Here is a 16,392-nt window from a genome sequence, read left to right on the forward strand (position 1 = left end):
GACTATATATTTTTCATTTGCATACAGTGACTTGCTAAAGTCATAGTCATAGAGTCGTACAGCACCGAAACAGGCCCTTCAGCCCAGCTTGCCCATGCCAACCAAGGTGCCCCATCTACACGTCGCATCTGCCTGCGTTTCCCCATGTCCCTCTAAACCTTACCCGTCCAAATGTCTTTCAAATGTTGTTATAGCTTCTGCTTCAACTACCTCCTCTGGCAAATCATTCCATATACTCATTACCCTCTGTGTGACAATGTTGCCCCTGAGAATCCTTATTCAATATTTCCCCTCTATAAGAACATCTGTCATGTCCCTAAGCTCCAAGGAATAGAGTCCCAGCCTGCCTAACCTCTCCCTATCGCTCCGGCCCTCAAGTCCTTTCAAGAGAGAGTTATGGGTCTGTCCCACTGTAAGAGCTAATTCAAGAGTTCTCCCTGATTCGAACTCGGAGAATTACGTTAATGGCCGCTCGTAGGTACTCGGGGCTCTCGTGGACATTTTTCATCATGTTGAAAAATTTTCACGAGTCTTCACGAGCTTACCGCGTTTCCCGAGTACCTGCCGTTAGTGTTACGAGCCGCTAAGAGACGTCCCGAGCTCCGACGTGCCCGCAACGTACATTCTACGGGCTTACCACGAGTTTGATTTGTTTTTAAACTTGGGAGCGCTCTTGAATTAGCTCGTACAGTGGAACAGGCCCATCAGATAGGGCTCTTAAAGATAGCGGGGACCGGGGATATGGTGATAAGGCAGGGACTGGATACTGAATGTGGATGATCAGCCATGATCACAGTGAATGGCGGTGCTGGCTTGAAGGGTCGAATGTCCTACTCCTGCACCTATTGTCTATTGTCTATAACATCCTTGTAAATCTTCTCTGCACTCACTGCAGCTTAACAACATCTTCACTATAGCAGGGTGACCAAAACTGAACACAATACCCTGACTGTGACCTCACCAGGTCCTTGTATAGCTGTAACATACCATCCCAACTTATATATGTAAGAAGGAACTGCAGATGCTGGTTTAAACCAAAGATAGACACAAAAAGCTGGGGTAACTCAGCGTGACAGGCAGCATCTCAGGAGAGAAGAAATGAGTTGCTCCCCCTCCGTGATTATCTCTTGTTTCCCTTATCCCTAACCAGTCTGAAGAAGGGCCTCGACATGAAACGTCACCCATTCCTTCTCTCCAGAGATGCTGCCTGTCCCGCTGAGTTACTCCAGCTTTTTGTGTCTATCCCAACTTTCATGTTGTTCTTACGTCTTGTTTTTTGAAACCAAACAAAAGAGTAGCAGGCAGGATTAAGTGAGAAGTCAAAGACTGCATGATTATCATCCAAAGAACAAAATTACTCTGATTATGAGGTTGCAGATAGTAATTATATTTATTTCACAAAACAGAATATTACACTATTTTGATGTTTTGAGCACAATTTAATGATTATTCTGATTGGATCATAGTAATGAATTAATCATCCATGTTAATCTTAGGGACAGGGTCTACCAGCAATTGGAGAGGCATGGACTGATTAGGGATAGTCAGCAGGCTTTGTGCATGGGAAATTATGTCCCACGAGTAGAGTTTTGTGAAGAGGTCAACAAAAGGATTGATGAGGGCAGGACAGGGGATGTGTCTATATAGACTTTAGCACAGTTTAGTTTAGTTTAGAGATACAGCATGGAAACAGGCCCTTTGGCCCACCGAGTCCGCAGCGACCAGCGATCCCCGCACGCTAACACTATCCAACACGGACTGGGGACAGTTTATACTTATACCAAGCCAATGGAAGGCACGGTGGCGCAGCGGTAGAGTTGCTGCCTTACAGCGCATGCAGCGCCAGAAACCCGGGTACGATCCCGACTACGGGTGCTGTCTGTACGGAGTTTGTACGTTCTCCCCCACTTCCGCAGAGACTCCCTGGTTCACTCATCCCTTCCCACCCAAACCACCCCATTCCCAGGTACCTTCCACTGCAACAGCAGGAGATGCAACACCTGTCCCTATACCTCCTCTCTTGACTTCACCCAGGGACCCCTAAATTTATTTCAGGTAATTGAGGCAGTGCAGTGTTGGTTCACAAGATTGATCCATGGGATGGCGAGACTGTCATATGAGGAAAGATTGAAAAGACTAGGCTTGTATTCACTGGAGTTTTTGATGGATGAGAGAAGCATATAAAATTATAAAAGGACTGGACAAGCTAGATGCAGGAAAAATGTTCCCAATGTTGGGCGAGTCCAGAACCAGGGGCCACAGTCCTAGAATAAAGGGGAGGCCATTTAAGACTGAGGTGAGAAAAAACCTTTTCACCCAGAGAGTTGTGAATTTGTGGAATTCCCTGCCACAGAGGGCAGATGAGGCCAAGTCACTGGATGGATTTAAGAGAGAGTTAGATAGAGCTCTAGGGGCTAGTGGGATCAAGGGATATGGGGAGAAGGCAGGCACGGGTTATTGATTGGGGACGATCACCACAATGAATGGTGGTGCTGGCTCGACGGTGCTGGTGCCTCCTGCGTTCTATGTTTCTATGTTTCTATGTAAGGCAGAGGTTCACGTGCACCTCCTCCATCCTCATCTATTATATTGGATGCTCCCACTGTGGACACCTATGTATCAGCGAGACCAAGCGCAGACTTGCCAATCATTTTGCTGAACACTTACAACCAGTCTGCCTTGGTCTACATGATCTCCTGTTTGCCAAACATTTTAACTCCCCTTCCTATTCCTACACTGACTTTTCTGTCCTGGGCCTCATCCATTAGAGGAACAGCACGTCATATTCCGCATGGGCAGCTTACACCCCAGTGGTATGAACATTGATTTCTCTAATTTCAAGTACTGAATTCCCCTCCCCTCTCTCCCCCCTCCCCATCCCAGTCGTCCCACCAATTCCACCATTCGCATCCGTATATTTCTCTCGTTAGCATATTTTCCCCATCCAACAATGGGCTATCATGAACTCCACCCTTCCTGAGATCATCTGTTGCAGGCCCTGTTTTTGTCTAGCCCTTTCTCACCTCCAGTTAACCCCCCCCCCCCCCCATCCCATCCCTCCACCTCCACATTTATCTTTCCGTCTGAGGAAGGGTTCCGACCCGAAATGTCACCTATTCCTTCTCTCCAGAGATGCTGCCTGACCCGCTGAGTTACTCCACTATTTTGTGTCAATCTTAGGTATAAACCGGCATCTGCACTTCTTTCCTACACGCTAGTTATCTGTGACATCCATCAATGATGATTTGCGTTTATATAATAATAATAATAATGGATGGGATTTATATAGCGCCTTTGTAATACTCAAGGCGCTTTACATTGCATTATTCATTCACTCCTCAGTCACACTCGGTGGTGGTAAGCTACTTCTGTAGCCACAGCTGCCCTGGGGCAGACTGACGGAAGCGTGGCTGCCAATCTGCGCCTACGGCCCCTCCGACCACCACCAGTCACTCACTCATATTCACACACAGGCAAAGGTGGGTGAAGTGTCTTGCCCAAGGACACAACGACAGTATGCACTCCAAGCGGGATTCGAACCGGCTACCTTCCGGTTGCCAGCCGAACACTTAGCCCATTGCGTCCCATCTGTCGTCCCTATATAATCAACATCCTATCTCAATCATTTAGTTGCTCTGCTCAGAAACTTCCTCTTCTGCCAACGTGTCCATGCCGACCAAGATGTCCTCCCAGTCCCGTTTGCAAGCATTTGGCCCACATCCCTCCCGACGTTCCCTATCCATGTACCCGTCCAAATGCCTAATAAACATTGTATTTGTACCATTTCCACTGGCAGCTTGCTTCATATACCCACAACTCTGTGAGCCTCCTGCGCCCCTTTCAATCCTATCCCTTTGCACCTTAAACCTATGACCGCTGAATCTAGAACCCCCCTTCCTTCTCTACCCCACCCTGTGTCCCTCCACCTTATATATGCACCTCATCATCCTACAATTTGCCTCCTTTGTTCCAGGGTAAACAGCCCCAGTTCTCCAGTTTCTTCTCATCACTCAAGCCCTCCAGCCCCCGTAACATCCCTGCAAATATTCTCTGTGGCTCTCTCTAGCTTAACCACACACATAATATACTATTGGAAACTTTCTTCCTTGCCCATTGCCTGACCCATGTGAAAGTCCATTGGAATTAAAACCATGTTCTCTAAAAGGTGTGCTATCTTGCCCACCAGATTACTGACCAGCAATTGAAGAGGAAATCTACTCTCTTGTTTTCTGTGGCCAATTTCCTATTCATGCTATTGCATTTCCTTAAATAATTGACCATATTTTTAATCAATAAACCACCCACGCTTCCTGCTAATGATTAAAACATCTTTTGTTTTGGCATGCTATTTCCTCAGACCTTTTAATGAATTTTTCAGACACAACATGCCTTTTGCAATTTTGTACTGGGATTCTTGTCAGTTATTTTGTCACCCGTTCTTTATGAACCTAAGGTTCTTACAGATAGAAAATATACTATGATTCGACCACATCCTACCACACCCAGAGAGCAGTCCTGAACTACTATCTACCTCATTGGTGACCCTCAGACTATTCTTGATCAGACTTTGCTGGCTTTACCTTGCACTAAACATTATTCCCTTATCATGTATCTATACACTGTAAATGGCCCGATTGTAATCGTGTATTGTCTTTCTGCAGACTGGTTAGCACGCAACAAAAGCTTTTCACTGTATCTCGGTACCCGTGACAATAAACTAAACCACTACTATGAAGCTGAAGATATTATAAATTAATGAGAAAGGTTAAAGGGTGTAGCATTTGCTATTTGTTTGTTATTCTCACTATATTGTGTACCAAGATACAGTGAAAGACTGCATTGTGTGCGCTCTGAGCAGATCATACCATACAAGGGTGCAATCAAACCGTGCGTGACTACAACAGGTAGTGCAAAAGAGTAAAGAAACAGAGTGCATAAAACAGTGTTACAGCAACAGAGAAAGTGCAATCAAAAAAATGTGCAAAAGCCACATCGAGGTAGGTTGGAGGATCAGGAATACATCTTCAGTAAATGAGAGCTCTGTTGAAAAATGTGATATCAGCTTGGAGGAAGCTGTTTTTAAATCATGACTGAATCTATACGTTTCATTTTGCATATAAATTTTATGAAACATACTTCATACAATATGTGCTTTGTTTCTATCTGCTTAACCGCACTTAGTCCAAACAATGCCTCAGAGATTTGTATTCTATTAGTCATAGATTCAAAGTGATACAGCGTGGAAGCAGGCCCTTCGGCCCAACTTTGCTCACATATCCCTCCAAACCTGTCCTACACAATAAATCTGTATAACTATTTTTTAAACATTGTGATTGGCCTTACCTCAACTACCTTTGTGTGAAAGGGTACGACTCAGATTCCTATGAAATCTTTTCCTCTTCATCTTAAACCTATATCCTATGGTCCCCGATTCCCCTACTCTGGGCAAGAGACTGTGCATCTACCCGATCTATTCCTCTCATGATTTTATCCATCTCTATAAGATCTCATCCTCCAGCGCTCCAAGGAATAGAGTCCCAGCCTACTCAACCTCTCCCTATAGCTCAGACCCTCTAGTCCTGGCAACATCCTCGTGAATCTTCTCTGAACCCTTTCCAGCTTGACAACATCTTTCCTATAACATGGTGCCCAGAACTGAACACAATACTCTAAATGCAGTCTCACCAACGTCTTATACACCTGCCACATGACCTCCCAGTTTCTATACTCAATACTCTGACTGATGAAGGCCAATGTGTCAGAAGCCTTTTTGACCACCCTATCTACCTGCGACTCCACCTTCAAGGAACTATGTACCTGCGCTCCTAGATCCCTCTACTCTATAACACTCCCCAGAACCCTACCATTCATTGTGCAGGTCCTGCCCATGTTAGACTTCCCAAAATGTAAACGTTACATTTCTCTGCAATATAAAAGCTATTCAGAGATTTTATCTTCTTCAGTCTGCAACCTGCCTGATTTTGGATGATCAGCCATGACCGTGCTGGCTGGAAGGGCCGAATGGCCTACTCCCGAACATATTTTCTATAGTTTCTATGTGTGTCTTGAAGATGTAGTCATAGCAGGATGGGTCCTTCATATTAATTGGGCTTGCCAACCTTGGTTATGGAACTGCATGGACGATTTAATACAACAACTTCCAGCATCTAACACCCCAGGCTCTATGAAACAACCAGATTAATTCCTGCTGACTATGATTTAACCTTAATTCTAAGACCAACAGGTCCATTCTTCTGATTTATCATCCTCCCGCCCAACGGCAAATCAGACTCTCCAGGGCACCAGGGCACCACCCTGCCTGAGGTCATTTGATCCTAGTCTTTGACTTCGTCTAAAGTTTCACTCCTTCCCCCCCCCCCCCACACTGATTTTCAGCCTGAAGAAGGTCCTGACTGAAACGTGACCTATCCTTTTTCTCCAGAGATGCTGCCTGGCCCGTTGAGTTACTCCAGCACTCTGTGAAACGTCACCTATCCATGTTCTCCAGAGATGCTGCCTGACCCGCTGAGTTACTCCAGCACTCTGTGTCTCCATCAACCAGTTGGACAGATCTATAACTAGAATCCAATGAAAAGAAACTGTATAATTCTACTTACTTTTCCTGGGTTTTGCACGATAATGCCCTGGATATTGATCTTTAGTCCTATAAGATCACAGGCAATCCTGGTTGGGAAGTTTAAACCATGGGCACTTAACCAGGCTGGAGAGGCACCACACAGATTACTGCTTGACTACTCAGCAAAACTAAATGGTGGATACAAAATGCTGGAGTAACTCAGCATTTCGAGACAGGCAGCATCCATGGAGAGAAGGAATGGGGGACGTTTTGGGTCAATAGACAATAGACAATAGACAATAGGTGCAGGAGTAGACCATTTGGCCCTTCGAGCCAGCACCGCCATTCAATGTGATCATGGCTGATCATCCCCAATCAGTACTCCGTTCCTGCCTTCTCCCCATATCCCCTGACTCCGCTATGTTTAAGACCCTTCTTCAGGTCTCGACCCGAAATGTCCCCCACCCCTTCTCTCCAGAGATGCTGCCTGTTCTGCTGAGTTAGTCCAGAAATTTGTGTCAATCTTTGGTTTAAACCAGCATCTGCAGTTCCTTCCGACACAAAACTAAATGGATATTGTTCAAGGAAAGAAACCCTGTCTGGTTATTTTGATCAAGTTCTGCCAATGAAGCCCAGTTATAATTTCTGAATGCCCATTGAGGATGACTGAATGGGGACTTCCCTGTTCCATATTGTTTGATTTCTCCATAATGTTGTGCATTTGTCCACTGAGACTCATAACAGTTCTTGGATCGCATGATTGTACTTTTTTGTTTAATAGAATTGTCCCTTTGTGCATTCTGGTATATCTGGTATACCATAGATCTGGTATATTTATCTGGTTTGAATGCATTTATAATTTTGGCTGACTTGCGTTCATTTCCATTTCAGGTCACAAGCCCAGCATTTGTTACCAAAATGACCAAACTGCGTGCCGTGCCATTACTGGCACTCTTCAGCCTAATTTGTTTCATACGAGCGCAACAGGGTAAGAATTTAAAAGATCCTGCAGGGTCTTTTGAGGCTGGTTCACTCTCTTAACATTGATGTGTGTTGACTTGAAACAAAATATTCAGCCAAAATATAACTAATATTTTATTTACAGAGACTTTGAGGTAAGTGTTACTTTTGAAAACTATCAGTGATAGGCACCATTACTGCAAGCAAACAGCATAATTATATTGAAGTGCAAACTAAGGTTATGCTTTACTGATATTTGATGACAATGCTTTTATCTTCAATATTGAAATGATTTAATGTGATAAGTTGGTGGTTCAGGAATCGAATACAATTGAAGGATGCCTTTGGATAAATGGTTCTCCTCTCCCTTACTGATTAAAGTCTCATCACTCCAGGGTAGAATCAAGCAGATGACCTTTACCATTCCTATTGGGATGAGCGGTCAGAAGAGTCAATGCTGGATCAGGCTCCAGGCGCACATTGCCTAAATGACTGCTCAGTGTGGATCAGGCAGCAGAGTTCCCATCTCCACTATCAGCATGCTTTGTTACCGATCACGCCTGGCACTGGAGAATCTGGGGTTTGAGCTGGTTAGCTAAATGAGCTCAATATTCATCCCCATTGATAGCGCTGAACACCATGTAGTCATATCAGCACATTGTGCATCCCTTGCGAAATTCATTCAATTGAAGTCGACGAACTGCACTTTAGATGCAGAACACAAAATTCTGATCCTAGTGTGTAACATCTTTAGTGCTAAAGATGAAGGCTGACATTTTAGACAGGCATTTCCAAAAGGCCTTATTTTTAAACAATAAAGTTGTATTTATGTCATCTGTCATTGCATCTCAAGGATTTGAAGGCATGAGATGTTAAAGTGTTAAAGGGCCTGTTCCACTTACGCAACCTTTACAGGCGAATGCTGGCACCCGTGATAGGTCGCCGAAATTTTCAACATGTTGAAAATTCAGCTGAGACCAGAAAGACGCTACGACCCTTTCGAGACCTCTCACGACCGTACAACCTGTATGGTCATGAGAGGTCTCCTATGGTCGTGAGAGGTCTCCAAAGGTCGCGTGTAAAGGTCGCGTAAGTGGGACAGGCCCTTAAAGGAATCTTCCACACAAGCTTAATCCATGCAATGATCTAAACCCTCCTCCCCTGCCTCCTCCCTTAATTGGGAGGTGTGGAAGGGAAGGAGGATGAGGGATCAAGGACCTAAGAACTAGAAACGAGGACAAACAAAGAGGGCAGTTCACCCTCACAAAAGAAAATACCTAACGTACAAATAGTAATATAACTCTGTAATAGTGCAGAAAATCATTTTCAGTGTTTGGAAAAGAAAATGCCAAAAACGTTTTAGTGCTAAACAGCTTTTCTTTCTTAAAGATGACAGGACAATTGCTGCTGACATAGTCTTTCTAGTGGATGCCTCTTGGAGCATTGGCCAGGAAAATGTCCAATATGTACGGGAGTTTCTGTTCAGGGTTATAAAGGCTTTTGCTATTGGAGAAAACAGATTTCGTTTTGGCCTGGTGCTGTACACGGAAACGCCCCGATCAGAGTTCCATTTAAACACATATTTTGCGAAGCAGGACATCCTATTTCACATATGGAACATGTCTTATAAGGGGGGTGGCACAAAAACTGGACTAGCTCTAGATTATCTGATCAAGGAGCAGCTCACTAAAGCCAACGGGAGTAGAGCTGAACAAGGAGTGCCACAGATAATAATAGTCTTAACAGACGGACGCTCTCAGGATGACGTGATCCCCGCGTCTGCGTCCCTTAAGTCAGCCAATGTCATAATGTTTGCTATTGGAGTTCAGCGAGCAGTTGAATGGGAACTAATGGAGATTGCGAGTGCACCTTATGAGAGGTTTGTTTACCGCCTCCATGACTTTGCCGCACTCGAGGGCATTGTACACGACTTAGTGACGAGTGTGCATATGGCGGCAGCGCAACTATTATCTGATGGGATAATAAAAGATACCACAGGTAAAGAGCTAGCTGGAAACACTGCTCCTTTGCTTACTCTGCTCAAGTTAATGTGTTTTAAAATGGGGAGGTGGGGAAAAACACACGTCCACCCTCCCTGATGGCTCAGTTGTTAAGGACAAGATTCGTTAAGAAGCTGAGCTATACAGACCAGGATGGTCCTAGATTCGACCCGCTGGTCTGTGCTGAGTTAGCTGATCTCTGCCAGGGAGGCATTAAGGGTGCAGCTATTGGCCGCAGCACCCTAGGCAAGGGAGGGCTGGTAAAATCAGCGAAGGAATCCCGCTCCTGATTGCTAACTCCTGACTCCTGGCGGAAATTGCCCAAGAGCGTGTGGATGGCGAGTCCTTACTTGAATCGGTGGCCTGCCAACATCTGATGCCTGGACCTGGGCACGAAGACTACTACTTGGGCATGGCACTGGAGAATGATCGTCACTCTCGGAGGAGTCAACGCCTTCAGGAAGGGATGGGAGAGTGATTGGAGGGGGACAAAAATATTGTCATTTCTATCGTGAGGTGAATTTGGCTCTCAAATTACTAAGCAAAGAGCAGGCGTACTCTAGAATTAATGTTCTACTAACATCACTGGCCCTCGTCACTGTATATGTTTTTTAATTAAACACACATTATGCATTTCTAGCAGAGGCATGCCACAATTTAATAACCTATCACAACTAAAATTCACTGCCAATGTCAGAAATATATTTTTGAGAAATATATTTGGATTCTCATCTAGAGTCTTAGTGAAGGTTTCTGGCAGAAGTATATAGAATGGATTAGTAGAGTTTTGGCTGAGTGAGATTTGCAACAAAAGTGGACTTAAAATTAAGCTTGTGCGGTGGCTTCGTCACTTAAATCTCAGCTAACGATTTCAAACTTTATATTGGAAGGAGCTTGAATGTGACAAATGTTTGAAATAATCTCCCTGATATGATTTGAAAGATTTTGTTTTGAAAATAGCATTGCTTTAAGTAAAGACAGACACAAATGACTTGAGTAAGTTCCTAAGTTCATAAGTGATAGGAGCAGAATTAGGCCATTTGGCCTATCACGTTGGCTGCCATTCAATCATGGCTGATCTATCTCTCCCCCTCAACTACATTCTCCTGCTTTCTCCCATAACCCCTGACACCCGTACTGATCAAGAATCTATCCATCTCTGCCTTAAAAATATCTATTGACCTGGCCTCCACAGCCTTCAGTGGCAGTGAATTCCACAGATTCACCACCATCTGACTAAAATAAAATTCCTCCTCATCTCTTTCCATAAGGAACGTCCTTTAATCCTGAGGCTTTGACCTCTGGTCCCAGACTCTCCCACTAGTGGAAGCATCCTCTCCACATCCACTCTATCCAAGCCTTTCACTATTCGCTAAGTTTCAATGAGGTCCCCCCCCAACATTCTTCTAAACTACAGCGAGAATTGGCCCTGTGCCATCAAACGCTCATCATATGTTAGTTAACCCACTCATTCATGATATCATTCTCATAACTCAGCGGGTCAGGCAGCATCTCTGGAGCAAAAGAATAGGTGACGTTTCAGGTCGAGACCCTTCTTTAGACACAAAACATCATCTATTCCTTTTCTCCAGAGATGCTGCCTGACCCGCTGAGTTCCTCCAGCCTTTTGTGTCTGTCTTTGGTTTAAATCAGCAGCTGCAGTTCCTCCTACACATTACTTTAAGTAAAATTGGATTGCATAAAGGTAAATTTAAGGAACAAGAGCAATGAGGTTCAATGAATTGGGTTCTAAATTCCTACATTTTGTTGTATTTTTAATTTTGTGATTTGATTTGCCAATAATGAAGAGTTTTATCTTTAGATATCAAGTAAGTGGGAAACCTAAATTGAGACCAGATAGGGATAGGGACAGCGGTACAACAGATATAGCCCACACCTCACTGCGCCAGAGACTTGGGGTTCATTCCTGACATTGGATGTTGTCTGTGTGAAGTTTGCATGTTGTCCACATGACCGCGTGGGTTTCCTCCGGGTGCTCCAGTTTCCTCCCAAATTGACATCTGGGCTTCCTTCCATTTTTTGGTCCTGCCTTAAATATATTCATGTTTTTTAACCAAATAAAATAGGTTTTATTTCAGGCAGGCCATAGGCAGTTGCTAGAGACATCATATGTTCTAACTGCAACAGAAGTGCACATGTTTATTCTTATGTGTGTGCTCATGCTTATTAAAAGCTCCATTTGGTGACACACATTCTTAAGGTGTCAGAATAAACCTATTGGCCAAATTGGTGACGCTATGATTTGGGGATGCACATTTAATGTTGCTTTTGAAATGGCTTCAGGGACTTAGATCCTGCTGTCACATAGACAGTACCAATTGCTTCCTTCATTCTCCGACAAATGAAGGAAGTGATAGCAAGGCACCCTTCCAGTCTCGTTGATGAAGGGTTGATGGAAAGTTATCTCCTGGGACATGGTGAGAAGCTGGGGTTGAGAGCATGCAGTGAAACCTAAATGATCACAATTAATTTAACAGGGATTTATTGAAAACACACAACAGAGGGCGAAGAATGAAATTTAGTCCTTAAATAATAACAGCAATAACATAATTTCAGAAACCGTGTTATGAAAAATATGGTAAAATGCAAAGAAGTTTGGAGCTAGTTCGATAATCAATAAAGCTTTTTGTCTTCTCAGTGCTTGTCCTATCTGTTCATTTGTGTTGCTATTAACATCCAAGAGCTTTGCTTCCACCACCATTAAGCTGTGCACACTATGTACTTTTACACGACTGCTTGTGTGGTAAGAAAGGCTGTGTCACCATACAGAATGTAATCACAAATAAACGGTTTTAGCTTATTCTGCATTCTTTGACTTAAGACAAAATTGAAAATATGGTGATGTGAAATAGATCAGAGTGTTGGCAACTTATGTTCAGTGAAAGAAGATGGGTGTTGGACCAAGAACTGGGTTGGGTTTTATTGTGTTTTGGATCACAGTCCTGTTCAAGCAGAGGTGTCATGCCATTTCTCAGTGGCATAGAGAAGGAAAACTTAGGGAAAAGATCAAGCTTCATTCAACCGTGGCAGCATAGAGTCACAGAGTGATACAGCATGGGAACAGGCCCTTCTGCCCAACTTGCCCACACCAGCCAACATGTCCCAGCCACACAAGTCCCATCTGCCCGCTTTTGGTCCATATCTCTCCAAACCAGTCCTACCTATGTACCTGTCTAACTGTTCCTTAAATGTTGGGATAGTCGGTAACAATTAATTCCAGCTGTAATTTAAAACAAAGTAAATTATATGTGTATTGTAAGAGCCATCACATTGCATTTGCAAAGTCAGAGATTAGATTCCCAATGAACGGTAATCTTTTGCTATTATGCGTTCCTTCCATGTGAAATGTCTATTGCTGGCAGGCCATCCAGTTCATTAGATAGTTTTCACTTCTGTTGTTTAATAATCAGGCATGAATTTCTGATTTATATATCAGTTCAACCCCTGACTAGTTTAAATATTAAATATTTTAAATAATTGTACCTGCTGCCTCAGACATTGGATGGCACAGTAGGTTCTCCTTGCATCTCTCACCTTGCAATCTGCTTTTAGCTCAGGGATTTATGGTGAATTGAATGCTGATTGCTGCATTCTGATGAAGAGTCTTCGACCTGAAACATTCATTGTTTCACTCTCCACAGATATTGCCTGACCTGAGTTTTTCCAGCATTTTGAGTTTCCGGGCCAATTTCTGCCCCTAGTGGTGGACCAAAATCTCCAGTGCCACAACTGTTAAAATTCACACTGCCTTAGTAAGGGCTGCCCAAATTACATCATCATGGATAGTGTTAGTGTGTACACATCACGGTGGCGCAGCGGTAGAGTTGCTGCCTTACAGCGCATTCAGCGCCAGAAACCCAGGTTCGATCCCGACTGCGGGTACATCTGTACGGAGTTTGTACGTTCTCCCCGTGACCTGCGTGGGTTTTCTCCGAGAACTTTGGTTTCCTCCTACACTCCAAAGACGTACAAGTTTGTATGTTAATTGGCTTGCTATAAATGTAAAAATTGTCCCAAGTGCAGGATAGTGTTGATGTGCGGGGATTGCTGGTCGGTGCGGACTCGATGGGCCGAAGGGCCAGTTTCCACAAAAAACTAAACTAAACTAAATTGCCCTAGATCTATTCTATCCTGTCACTGAACCAAGACCAGGAGAGAGACACCAGCTAGTAGAGGAGAAATGCTACCCATTCCTCTACAAATATTATACTTCAAATGGACAAGCTAGAACAAATTTAGCATTAACATTTTTCAACCAATTAATTGGACAAAAGATTTTGGCGGAATTGTGAAGAGGATAGTTATTATAAATATGGGGAATTCAATTGTGTTTACAGTAAAGGGTTTCACATTTCATGATTAAAGTAGTGCACAATCTTGTTACCATTAATTAAGAAACTCCAGGCAAATTTTCTGATACCATTAAAATGTATTGGTACCCTCTGTTTTGCTACTAATTTTCTGGATTAGAAGCAGAGCTGCTGCCTTAAGGGGCTGTCCCACTTGGACGACCTAATCCACAAGTTTAGAAGACCCTAGATGAGTTGAAAAAAATGTCAAGGTCGACCTACCAACCAGTAAAAAGTATCAATTTTTCCCGTGCCGACATTTTTTTTACTCGTCGACATTTTGTATCCGGCTTGAAAAAATGCCGCGACCTACTTGAGGCCACAAGTACGCGGAGACCACTCACGAGCATGAGAGTGAGTGACCTACGACCTCTTACGACCTCGTGGCGACCATGCTGTGAGTATGAGTCAAGGGCAAACTCGGCAGTGGTCGCCAATTAGGCCGTGAAAGTCGGACAGGGGCTTTACAGCGCTAGAGACCACAATTTACTCTTTCCTCTCCCAGCCGGTGTCCATTGTTGGTAGTGGTGTTAGCAGCAAGTTCAGCCCAAACCCAGTGTGGCATTTGGTCATAGAACAGTAGGACCCACACAACTTCCCTTTGTGGAGGTACTTGAGCTGCTTTTCTGGAAAGTAAAGGGAAATGCAGAATGAATATAGTAATTTTGGGCTTTTGGTTTCACACAAACATAATGGGTTCACAAACTAGAAGAGGTGGCATTTTTACACCGCTCATTAAATTGGCAGGGTCAAATTCAGATTTAAACAGATGACTGATCCGAGTGCGAGACTTGCCTGCCAATTATTCCAAGGTGTCAACATGCCAACAGAACTTAATTCAGAAAAGCAAGAGACTTAATACACCTGAGATATACTTCCATGCGTTTTAAACATTGCGATAGTACCTGCCTCAACTACCTCCTCCGGCAGCTTATTCCATACCCACGCTGTTTTATGTAAAAACGTTTCCGCACAGGCTCCTATTAAATCTTCCTCCCTCACCTTAAAGCTATATCCTCTGGTCCTCGATTCCCCTACTCTGGGCAAGAGCCTCTGTGGGTCTACACAATCTATTCCTTTCATGATTTTGTGCACCTCTATAAGATCACCCCTCATCCTCCTGTGCTCCAAGGAATAGAGTTTAGTCTGCTCAACCTCTCCCTGTAGCTCAGACCCTCAAATCCTGGCAACATCCTCGTACATCTTCTCTGCACCCTTTCGAGCTCGACAAAATAACTTCCTACAACATGGTGCCCAAAACTCAACACAATACTCGAAACATGGCCTCACCAACGTCTTAGATAACTGCAACATGATCTCCAAGTTCACAAATTCTATACTCAATACCCCAAGTGATGAAGGCCAATATGCCTGAAGAAAGAGGACCTGGAGCGGAAGGTTTCATCTCAAGAACGGATGCAGCAGAGGCAGAGAAACCAAGAAAGAAGAGTGAATCTTACAAGAGACAAGATAGGAGGAAGTGTAGTCTCGGTGGATGAGAGCGCCAGTGTGTGGTGGTAAAAATGCCTTTGGACAGTTTCCTGAGATGGAGACTGAGAGAGGTGTGAGGGGTGAGTTGGTCCAAGTGAATTTGAGGGGAGGATGGAAGTTAGTGCTGGAAGTTGATGAAATTGACGAGTTTTACCCAGGTACAGGAAGCAGAATTGGAGAGGGGTGCCAGAGCAGGTCTGGAACAAAAAAGCTCCACAGAGTCAACAGAGGATGGCGCAGCTGGTACCCAAACAAGTCACAATTTTCATTCGTAGAGAGTGCCATGAGACGAAAGAAAGGTTGTTAAACACAAGCAGAAGTTTCAACAGATGGAGGAAAGTGTTAGTAGAGGGGAACTGGTTGGATCAATGATCTAGGAAGAACTGACGACCCCTTCAGCCTTCCTGCTGGTGAATGGATGTAGAACACGACAACATGGACATATTTCACTTGGGCAGCTTACAACCCAGTGGTATGAAAATTGAAGGTAGACAAAACTGCTGGAGAAACTCAGCGGGTGAGGCAGCATCTATGGAGTGAAGGAAACAAGCAATGTTTCGGGTCGAAACCCTTCTTATTGATTTCTCTAACTTCGTACCCCTTGCTTTCCCTCTCTCTCCATCCCTCTGTACCTTTAGGAAGGAGATGAGAAGGAATTTCTTTAGTCAGAGGGTAGTGCATCTGTGGAATCTGTGGAGGCCAAGTGAATGGATAATTTTTGAAGCAGAGGTTGTAAGATTCTTGATTAGTGCGGGTGTCAGGGGTTATGGGAAGAAGGCAGGAGAATGGGGAGAATGAGGTTAGGAGGGAGAGATAGATCAGCCATGATTGAGTGGCGGAGCAGACTTGATGGACCGAATGGCCTAACTTTGCTCCTATCATTTCTGACATCACCATTAAAAAACAAAATAGCCATTGTTACCTGCAACCCAATGGCGAAAATGTACAAATGAATAGAGGTCTGGTCCAAGACTTGTATTGCAAGTATTTAAAA

At 44.0% G+C, this 16,392-nt stretch overlaps 1 protein-coding gene across 1 annotated transcript in view; it reads left to right on the forward strand.

Annotated features, from left to right (window-relative positions):
- The window catches only part of LOC116974988 (collagen alpha-3(VI) chain-like), a 158,709-nt gene that overhangs the window by 10,540 nt on the left and 131,777 nt on the right, over window positions 1–16,392 (forward strand). The window contains exons 2-3 of the mRNA XM_033023629.1: window positions 7,469–7,565; window positions 8,927–9,535. Of these exons, the coding sequence (XP_032879520.1) occupies window positions 7,496–7,565; window positions 8,927–9,535 (679 nt within the window). The 5' untranslated portion in view covers window positions 7,469–7,495. The remainder of the gene's footprint in view (window positions 1–7,468; window positions 7,566–8,926; window positions 9,536–16,392) is intronic.

The sequence above is a fragment of the Amblyraja radiata genome, chromosome 7 (genome assembly GCF_010909765.2).
Source record: "Amblyraja radiata isolate CabotCenter1 chromosome 7, sAmbRad1.1.pri, whole genome shotgun sequence".
Lineage (NCBI taxonomy): Eukaryota > Metazoa > Chordata > Chondrichthyes > Rajiformes > Rajidae > Amblyraja > Amblyraja radiata.